The sequence below is a fragment of the Pygoscelis adeliae genome, unplaced genomic scaffold (genome assembly GCF_000699105.1).
Source record: "Pygoscelis adeliae isolate BGI_AS28 unplaced genomic scaffold, ASM69910v1 Scaffold361, whole genome shotgun sequence".
NCBI lineage: Eukaryota > Metazoa > Chordata > Aves > Sphenisciformes > Spheniscidae > Pygoscelis > Pygoscelis adeliae.
The window spans coordinates 1,181,872-1,192,788 of NW_008824187.1; the positions used below are offsets into that span (position 1 = coordinate 1,181,872).

The 10,917-nt window shown below is 38.4% G+C and overlaps 2 protein-coding genes across 3 annotated transcripts in view; one reads left to right on the forward strand and one right to left on the reverse strand.

Moving 5' to 3' along the window:
* WAPAL (wings apart-like homolog (Drosophila)) overlaps positions 1 to 10,917 on the forward strand; it is a 159,698-nt gene that overhangs the window by 7,591 nt on the left and 141,190 nt on the right. The gene's annotated exons all lie outside the window — the stretch shown is intronic.
* OPN4 (opsin 4) overlaps positions 2,144 to 10,917 on the reverse strand; it is a 24,536-nt gene continuing 15,762 nt past the window's right edge. The window contains exons 7-12 of the mRNA XM_009334644.1: positions 9,043 to 9,150; positions 7,711 to 7,891; positions 4,458 to 4,610; positions 3,847 to 3,915; positions 3,351 to 3,389; positions 2,144 to 2,510 (exon numbers count right to left, since the gene is read on the reverse strand). Of these exons, the coding sequence (XP_009332919.1) occupies positions 2,319 to 2,510; positions 3,351 to 3,389; positions 3,847 to 3,915; positions 4,458 to 4,610; positions 7,711 to 7,891; positions 9,043 to 9,150 (742 nt within the window). The 3' untranslated portion in view covers positions 2,144 to 2,318. The remainder of the gene's footprint in view (positions 2,511 to 3,350; positions 3,390 to 3,846; positions 3,916 to 4,457; positions 4,611 to 7,710; positions 7,892 to 9,042; positions 9,151 to 10,917) is intronic.

Here is a 10,917-nt window from a genome sequence, read left to right on the forward strand (position 1 = left end):
CCGCTCCATGATCTTCCCCGGCACCGAGGTCAGGCTGACAGGCCTGTAGTTCCCCGGATCCTCCTTCCGGCCCTTCTTGTAGATGGGTGTCACATTGGCCAGCCTCCAGTCGTCCGGGACCTCCCCCGTTAACCAGGACGGCTGATAGATGATGGAGAGCGGCTTGGCGAGCTTGGGAACAAAACCATGACAGGAGCAAAGGGTCTAGCTCTTAATGACACATACCATGCACTTCTTATTAACACATGAAACAGCATGTGTGAGTTTTGACCTATTTTCTTGACAGCTTCAGCCTTTTGTGACCCGTATGAAATGGGCAGCATTCGCCAGCACTTCTCCCCAGTTTTCTCTAGTGTGAATGGCCTTCATGACAAAGGATGGGAAGAATTACATGCTTCATGTTTTTAAATAATTTTAAAAGCCTAAGCAATAAGTCATAACAAAATTTCTTAGACTGGATTAATATCTTTGAACATACTTCCTGTTTGAAGATGTGTTTTCTCCCTTCTTTCTCCTTATTGCTAGCTGTATATATTATCAGCTTAATATTGTCCTCTGCCTGGAGACAATATCTGCTTGTGGTAGGTAAAGGGAGGAACTCTAATAGCTCCTTTCCATCTCTAACACCTACGATTTTATTTACATAAAAACATCCTGGATTTTCAACAGTTTGTTTCTTTTGACAGTTTATTGCCAGCCTGAATGGCCCACTTTTTCATGGTCTAACATTTGACTGCTGCAGAAGTCATTATCACCTCAATTTTTAGTTTTAATAACCTTCCTTTCAAGAAACCTCAGTTCAAAGTAAGTTTCTAAAAGTTTGCTTCAAAACAATGCCCTAAATCTTCTGGAACCCACCGATTACTTTTTTTCCCCTCAAAGGAATAAGCTGGTTACATTTTTATTGATTTTATGGCTTTTTCTGATGTGACATAAGGAAGAACTGATTTACTTAGGACAAAATGACTTGCTGGGTTCCCTCCATTATTGCAACCAAAGGGAGAACTACTGGAGGGCCCATGGGGAAGAACTGTTTCAATAGCTCTTTGTGCCCTGTGCTTTTGGGCTCAGAAGGTGTATATCTCTACTGTGGACTGACTGTACCTCATAATTCTTGTGATGTAGACTGCTAAGGATTGCAAATGAATTCTGTCCATTTATTCTCAAGCGCTAGAAGGAGCACCAGGGAAAAGCAGAAAATCACTATTTCATAGAACTCTTTTACTTTCCTTTCGGGGGAAGTAAGTACAATCTCATGGATTTAGTCACTGTGGGAAAAAACCTCAGCTATAAGGATGCTGCTGTTTAGAGAATGGAAAAAATAAAATGGTAAAGTGGGGATGGCATGGATTCCACACATCTCTGGAACAACTATTTTTGGAGAACTAACCCTTCTCCTCCCAAGATTTACTTTAGAAAAGCACATCTAAAGGTAAACCGCTTTGAGGTATTAGAAGGCAAATGTATTGACTTACTCATAAGATATTTCAGTACAAACATTGCTTTGAATTCTGCATTCTTCTCATGAAACCTGCTAAAGGAAAGTTGGAAGGAGTTTCCTAATACTTTCCTATAGCTCTGGGAAGGTTAGCTAAGAGTGGGTTAAACTGGTCTCTTAAGTGACTGTTGGAAAAAGAAGCTAAGTATGGAAAGGACCATAGCCTCGTCCTCAGTGTGATTCCTTTCCCTTCGCCCAGAATCTCAGAAATTAACATAAAGACCTGAGACTTCAAATTACTGCTCAAGTGCATTGCCTTTCAATTGGATTGTAGAAGAAAATGAGGGAAAATGTGTCATTAATGAGAGAAGGAAGCACTGACTGTGTGATTTAAGTTTTCATTTGGTTTAGGAACCTCACAATAATGAAGAAACCATCTACAGGAAGTAATGTATGTTTTCCCCCAAATCTCTCAGCTTTAGCTCGGTAATAGCTTTGAAGTTAAACTACACTAAGTGAACAAAGGCCAGTTTTGAATCTCATACCTCCCTTTCCTCTCAGGTTAATCCTAGGAGGCTTGTAGGTAAGATCCATGCAGTGGTGGAATATACCTGAGCAGAGTAAAATCCAATTGGAAGAAATTATTTCATGAGCTGCATAAAGAAGAGATAATAAAATTACAATGTGACTCAGATCAAGAAGTGAACTACTGGAGAGAGTTCTGATGCTGAAGAGCTTACTCCCCTTGCTTTTATCCTTGCTTGTCTTGTGTCTTTGTAGGAGCATTTCAGAACAAGGTAGGAAGGTATTCTGGATTCAGCGGGTCCATAGTTGTTCCAGAGGCATTGGCTAAGGTGACATTCTGGCTTGCACCACCCACTTAGCTGTTTGACTTCTTGTTCTGCTTGTGGCTGTTGATCTTAGGGTACAGGAAACCAGACTTGTATCCAGAATGCAGCTCTACTCCTTGGACATTGCTGTATGATACTGTAATGCTGGGTATCTGGGCTGCAGATGGTCCATGGTGAGACTCTCCTTTTCTTTGTCCAATACCATTCAGGCTCTCACCTCTCTAAAGGATGCAAGGATGTAAAAGAAATGGAAAACACAAACATATACAAGATCAGGTTGCACCATCTATGAGAAGTGGCATATATTTAGATAAGCCAATCCCCACGAATAACTCAAAACCAAACTTAAAGGATGGAGGAAAAAGTAGATCTGAACATTTTTTTAATGTTTCATGAATAACTTATGAGAAAAAACTTGTTAAACAAGTTAATGTACTAAAGCACAGACTTTGCATTTGCTACTTAAGAGCTGGTCTACTTTGATGAAAGACCGGGCTAATGACAGCATGTTCGACTATGAATGGAAGTGCTGTGAATATGCTCGGACAGTTTATGAATTCAATGAAGTAAGGAGTCCCTCCATAAAGAGGGACTGTTCAGGTTCACTGGGGCAAGAGGTGATGTAAAATGTAGTGATAACAGCATAGATAGTTTGAAGGGGGAAGTGAACTAGAGAATGAAGTGAAAACAGGAATTGAGGGGAAGATTAATGAGCATTTTTTGACAATAGCAATGCTAGCTGTCACTTGCACAGGACTGAAAAACGAGAGTGTTAGGCTGAGGCTAGCAATAGCTCATAAGGGTCACTACTAACAATAAAGAGATAATTTAAGATTATCTTAAATATTACACTGGGGTTAATACTGCAAAGTTAAAACTGGCTTGTTTTCACCTGTCAACTCTTTTCTCTTATTTCCCCGTCTGTCAAGCATTAAGGTAAGTTGACTCACTTGTGGCAGATGTCAAAAAAATTTTATCAGTATGCTTTGTTACATGGAAGAAGAAATACAGTAGCACAACATCTTACTGAATAGGTGATATGGCATGTTTCAAAAACTTACCTTGATTTCCTCCAAGTTGCGTTTTTTAGATGTTTGGTGCTACCCAAAACAGAGAACATTAAATAGTTAACAATGTCACTTTGTACAGCAGTACTTGCCACAAGACTATGGCTGTCTCAGAGGTACAGCCATCAGAATGGCTATCTCAGCTTACTGTGTATATTATTCATATAAAGATGGCACAAAATTAATGCTTCCATACTCCACTAAGGAAATCACAGACCTCATCAGGGGACCTACTGAATTCAAGAAAATATTCAAGTTCCTTGAAGAAGTTGGATTTAAGGAGAGCCCTCTAGTACATGTCTTCTCCTTCTGCTTAGTTTCAGCAATGATCTACCCTTTGTGGTTGTGTTTTCTATATTCTGCTGGGAGTATCATGTGATTTTGCATCTCAAAAAATAACTTCATTTGTGCCAAGAGACTGGGATTGTCATTAGTTTTTGTTCCCTCAGTTAGTTAGACCCATGCCAAATATTAAAATATTAATTCTTACAGTAGGTGTAGCAGTGTACTCTGTGACATTCGACTCCACCATGGATATGCCATCAGCATCTGCAGCTGTCTGAAAAATGAACACAGATAAGAAAGACATAAATGACATACAGGTATGTCACAATATTTTACATACGTGAAATGCAAAGTATAGGAAAAAGAAAAAAAAGGGGACAGCAGAGGACTGACTGAAAAGTAGTGATACGCTAAAGATAGCCTTGTTTTTTACCTCTCACCATATGTGTTCACTTGATAGCAAATGGCGAGACAACAGAAAGATTGACCAATTTGGTTAAGATTTGTACAGTGAAATACAAATATTACTGAATACACACTTAAAACCAAACACAAGACAACATACTATTCAGATGCTAAGTTCACTAAACCAGCACCTTTGCTTGTCAGAAATGCAATAAAGACAGCTGAATAATGAACCAGGGTGGAAATAAAAAGCTGATGACCTTTTACAGTCTCTAAGTCATTACTCATTGCGTTAACTCATAGGTTATCCCCACCTTCTTGGCAGGAATCTTCATGATTAATTATGATAAAATGTGCAGATTTGTTAACCTACCAGTTGTCAGAGAATCTAGATATTACACAGTATATTACCTTCTCACAAATCCCAGAACGATGGCGCTTCAGTTTAGGTTTGACTCTTATGTCACTAGTTTGAGTTGTGTCTTTACCCGTTTCATAGGAAATCTGTCTGCTAGCAAGTCTGGAGAACATACTGGGGGTATCCGTTTCTGTGTCAAAACAGACCTAAAATGAATACAGCAAAAACAATATCACTAGGTTCCTTAGACTTCCATCCAATTTGCCCCATAAGAATCAGTTTTACCTAGACAGAAATTGTAAAAGAGAGAGACGTTGTGTAAAGGACATTTCAGAAAAGTTATGCCATGTATGACTTCATAAAATCTTTGCTTATAAGAGGTACAAACAAAACTATCAAGTCTGTTGAGTCTAAAATTTGGCTTACTTTTTTTTTTTCTCCACAGGATGCACTGCAAAATTTCAAACAAAATAGTGTTTCGTTATATTCTATTGTTGAAACTTCTCTGATGCACCTCGTAGCTCTGAGGAGACAGTGTTTCCATAGTAGTACCCAATTAGGAAACACAGGTGTTTGGAGGAATTAGGGCCAAAGTTTCCAAAGTGGCTTGGGTGGAAGCAGAAATACATAGAAGGAAATGTCTGGGGATTGCAGAATCACTGCTTTAGAAACATTTTGTTCCATAAAGGATCCCTGATTTTATAAACTTTGTTCCAATTAATGGGAAGACAAAAAAATAAAAAGACAAAAAACCCCAACCCACCAGAATTTCCTAGAAGTCAAAAATTCTGTTCCTTTTCCTCACTCTGCCAGCCTTTTCACTACAATAGAGGAAGAATCACAGAATTCCATAGATCATAATAAAAGAATGAAACAGCTAATGGGGTTGTGATGAGCAGCTCATTGAAAACCAGCCTATTTTCTGTTTGACAGTGAACCTTGTCTTAAAATGGGGGAACGTAACAGTGCTATATACTCTCTTAAATTTTTTCATGCAGCAAGGGTTTTTCATAAGCAATCTACGTACTTTGGATGTAGCTTCTGTCAGATAAGAGTATATAATTGCTTGAAAATACTCAAAACAATTATTTGATACTTTCAATTATTGATACTTTCATAAACTTTCCCCAGGGGAGAAAATAAAAATAAGTGTAGAAAAAAATGAACTTTGATGGAACTGGAGAAATTGGCTTGATGAGTCTGTTACTATTAAGAGAGAATCCCAATTAGTGATGCTATACTGAATTCTAATACATAACAGATTGATTGCTCTAAGGAGGATCAGGATAATTTTTTCTGTATAACTGTGGGGAAGGATAAGGGGAACACAGAAGAAGGGGAAAGAAAAATTAATTTAATTTGGAACAGTGGCAATCAAGATTGTATTTTCAGAAGCAGCTTTCTAACTATTTGGGAAGAAATTATGAAGATGAGTCTAGGGGGCAAAATGTCTGCAGACTGAAGTGTCTCCATGGAAGATTTTTTAGAAGAGCTTAACAAAATATCCAGGAGGACAATCTAAACATATGTTTTCCTGCTGCTGAAGCACAAGAGGTTGGGGAAGGCTATTTTCTGGATCCCAACATTTTAAAAAATGTGTACTGTGCTTCCCATTCCATGCATAGAGTGTATTAGCACTTACAGTCACATTTGATTGAATTTTAAAATGGAAGCAACTTTATTTTCTGAGCATCTGTTCCGGAGCTTGGCTCCTTTTCATTGCAAAGAACTGAATGGAAATTGTTTCTTTAGGATTTTCCAAGGTGCAGAATATCTTTGCATCCACAGGAGTACAAAAAAATTGCATAAAGATAATTTATTGGCTTACAGTTTGATGACCAGCCTTGACATAAAATACATAGCAGCACATGTACTGCCTTTTTGCATTGTGACTGTAGCTTAATAGAGCCACATATGGTGCAAAAAAACCCAAAATAAATCATCAGTGAGCATCAAAGCAATTTTGTTTGTTTGTTTTAAACTTGAGCCCTTCTTTCTGCTCTGTACTTCAGCTAAACTGATATTGCTTACTAATAAATCAGAGTATTCTATGGTCAAATCAAATAGTTAAGGGAAACATATATTCTTGTCAGAAAATCTTGACTCTGTCATTGTTCTGAACAAGATCCAGACTTACTCAAGGCTTACAGAAAATTCCAGACTGAAGCATGCCAATTGCTTGGAATTTTTCACTTTAGGTAATTTTTGTTCTCCATTCCACTCTTTTACCTTGAGTGTTAAGAGTTGCTTTCCTGAGCAAAAAGAATTGTTGAATTGTTTGTATGGTTCCTCTTCCCTGGCATTGATGGTAGTACAAGAACATACAGTGTTACTGAAGGAGTCTGTTGTTTTTTTAAGAATCAGGATTCACAATCTAAGAGATGTAATATAAAAATGTTCCTTTTTTATTAGCCGGTTTTAAAACCTTCCACCTGAATGGTGGCTACTAGCCAGAAGAATTTAATTTTGATTGGACTGAGAAGTCAAAAGAATATAGAGGACAAAGAAATTGAAAGGTCACTGTTAAAAACAGCTGTCAGAATTCAGCGCTTGGCTGGATTAGATACAATTATTATCTTGACTATGAAAAAGAATCACCAAGAAAATTATGGCTTTTCATATATTTGGAAATTTCATTTAAAACAATTGCAATGAACTAACTAATGTGCTTAGTTACTTAGTTAGTAATGTAACTTTGGGTTGCAAGAGGGAGCCTAAGATGCCAAATATTTGCCCTGTTTCCAGCTGCTGTGCAAAACATTTGGTTTCACTTCGACTGGCAGAAGCAAGCTGTTGAGGTATTCTGTGAGAATGATTCTGTAATGGATTTACTGATTTGTCTAAATCTGATGATTAATATGTTTCCAAATACAGCCCACTTCACTTTCAGAAAGCATTATCTGTTTCATTACAACCTTGCTTTCACTAGAGAACTATTTAGTGACCCGCAGTTTCTTTTTTGTGTGCGTCCAGACTCCAAGTCTGTGGTCAGACAAGTACATCCTGGAAGTATGATCAGACTTTCAAGGGTGCTCTGACTCTAAGCTTCCCCGACTTTCTGAAGTAAGTTGTTCCATCTTTCCACCCTTCCTTCAGTGTCACAAACCATCAAGAATACAAAGATCTACATTCCGCTTTTATACTTCATCCTTCTGTCTTTTATTTCACTTTGTCCTCTACTTTCTTTGGAGCTCTTGCAATGAGCACCATAATGCATTTCATCTAAAGAATCTACTTTGAAGGACTCCATATGAAAATGAATTACTTGGCAATTAAAAATGGATGTATGGGAAGTATTTCCCTTACTGATTCACTGTCAGAGAGAGAAGACAGTTGCCTTTTTCCTTTCTGCGGCCCACTTAGCTCAGAAGACTGGCTGGTTACAGTCGCTCGTCTGGAGGAGGGATAACTGCTGAAAGACCGTGAGCCTTTAGGAGAAACTCTCAGCAGGGATCCAAGGCAAGGAACATATGTTGCAATGGCTGTTCTAATGGATGAGAAGTAGAACCAGTCAGATTTTTTCTGTTAGCACAAAAATTCAGTCATCATAAACAATGCATTTATTCAGAGAGATGAACTAATGCTGCATGGACTGGAAAATCAATGGGTACAAAAAGAGTTTTCCAGATATCCAGTATCTCATATACAATCACCCTGCAAGATCACTTATTCACAGTGTTCTGCAGAACTCAAATTTATTGCTTGGCAGGGATAAGGGCATTAAAGTATAACTCTTCGAACTGAAGGGAGCTATTAAAATGATGTTTTATCTCCTTTCAGCTTAATCAGGGTAAAAATAAAATTCTGTCCCTTTAAACTTAACTTCGCAGAAGTACCACATAATGAATTATTTTAATCTTCCCCTAAGCAGCTATTCTAGCTTCCCCTTACACATCTGTTTGCCGGCTATCTGTAGAGTTGTACAAAATGTGCAGTTATATTACAGTATTTCCTCATATGCTGCGTAAAGAAACTCTTTTGCCCAGCTTTCCTCTTCTTTCCAGCCTTCCCCACTTAGATGTTCACGCCCACCTCTTCTCTATCCAGTTCCCCAGTAGGTCTTTGTAAAGGGTGAAACAAAAGCATATATATATGGCTTTGCTGCCGTCCGTCAGATCTCATAGCCTGCATCTGAACGTGATATGGTAATGACCCTAGATGTTACAACTCAGAAGAAATACTACCTGAAATATGAAAGCTTGAAGAAAGGTGGGGAGGATGCACAAAATAGGGAAGAGGTGGACTGACTTACTGAATTGCATCTCTCGCAGGCCTGGTTAATTTAACAAACTGCTATTTGCAACACTGACAAATGTCTGCATCTCTCATGAAGATAGTTAAAAAATTTATGGTGCTTTCCTTTGAGGTGGGAAGGTGTCTGTCTTTTATCGTGTAATCTGTGAGTACAGATCAGTATCCATAAACATCTCTAACTCCCATCTGCATAGTAATTTGTTCCAAGTACAAATTCCACCGACGTTTATATGGCTTTGAGAAGTTTTCTTGGGGAAGGCAAGGCTGTCTTGCAGAGGTAAAATGAGCAGGTGAAGCAGAGTTCAGGTACTAGTCCTAAAAGTGACAAAGTTCCTGTCTGATGTTCTTTGCTATATTAAACATAGCTTATAAGAGTGAGCTTACCTGTATTTGGGGTGAGTGATAGCATAAATGATGGGGTTATGGATGACAGAAGCTTTGGCAATCACAGCTGGTATGGAGTTCATGAGGGGTGTGAGGACGTGGGAATACCTAGAGAAATGCAAATACATTATATATTTAGTATTGAGTTCTGTGTAGTCTATGCAGTTACACACTGACAAGACAATGATTATTATTGCTCCAGAGAGAGTAAAAGGGGGAGTTCTGTACCCAAACAGTGACAGAACAAATTTTACATACTTTGCCTGTAAAGATCAACACCACCCTAATTGCATTTCTGAGAAACATGATTTTCTTGGGGCTTCTCTTGCAGCACTTCACTACTATGACTCAGGATGGTGGTAATTCCCGTGTTGTTTACCCTAGGGACAAAGTCAGCCTTCAAGAAGTGAATGTGCATTCATAAGAATATCTATCTGTTCCAAACTCAGCAGATATACTTGCTGAGTAATATGTCACTAAATAGGTGTGCAGAATGAGGTATTATAAAAAAAAATAACTAATAAATCTATTTTCCTATTCAAACTTTATTTTTTGCCTGATCTGAACTAAAAAGTGAAGGGGAAGTATTTTTCTGAACTAAACAGTGAAGGGAAAGTATTCTCAGGTGTCATATGTTACGTTCATGTGGTACTGTGACCATGCATATATGCAGGTGATATGACTCTAAAGGATAAAAGAATTATGACTGATGTCTATCGGTCAGTTAATTTTTGAAGCTAGCTTGAAGTAGCCCATAAGGGCTTGGTCAGAAGAAAGTCAATAGAACAGCTCAGACCAAAATAACAGTAACATTTCATAGGCAGTTTCTACCAGGCAAATTCTTCATAGGCCTGCTTAGAGGCTATGAAGACCTCTTCCTGCATTGGTAGAAAGAGTTCTAAGTGAAATGGCCCAGTAAGTCAGTCTTTCCTCCCAAGGATAACATCCTTTCTTTATCACTGCTCTTCTTCCTGAGAAGACAGCCTAAGCTCCATCTTTCAATTAGCCTTGTATTCCTACAATATTATGGGAGAAAACAGGTTCTCCTCTCAATTCTCTCTCAGAAGAAGGTCTGTCATATGAGTGCTGCAAACGAACAATGAAGAGGATTGCAGAAGTAGGGGGCCAGCTCATCTTCCTGGTGAAGAAATTTTTCATTGTACTATGGGAATATTTATGCTCTGTGATGAGGTGGCAATGGTTTGCCAATGGTAACACAGGAATCATTCTGTCAGCCGCCTGAATGTTGAGATGCCATTTCACCTCTAATTTAAGGCTTTTCTCTGGTAAGCATGTTATCCATATACAATTTTTAACATGGTTTCTCCTAATCATACTTCTAAAGCATTGGTTAGAGGTGTAATTCTTCACAGAGTCTGGAGAACACACAACGGTATGACCTTGCTGGAATGGAGTTTTTGACCCTGAGATGAGAGAGATAGTGCTTTGGTAAGACTGATGGAGAGTTCAGCTAACAGAAACAAACAGTGACAAAGGCTTTTGTTTAAGCTAACCAGAAAATACAACCTGTAGACCAACAATATTAGTGAGCATGACTCTGTGCTAGCTCAGTATTCCCCATCCAAAATATTTTCTAAAGGAATTAAGGTTCTTTCTTCATTTTGGGTATGTTGTTGCTCTGTCAGATGAGTTGTCTTTAGTCCAAGGCTATAGCCACAGACTCCATGTCTGCCTCCCATGTGTGGCATGCAGTGATTTTAACCAAGGCATGGTTCAGAAATAGAAGAAAAGCTGAATGAAGCTATGTTGCTCACCAGATGTCTTCATGAGCAAAATGTGCAAATGCCTACTTGTCACATACTGTAGAGTTACAAAATTGTCCATTTGTTCAGATTTTTTCAGTGTGAGACATGG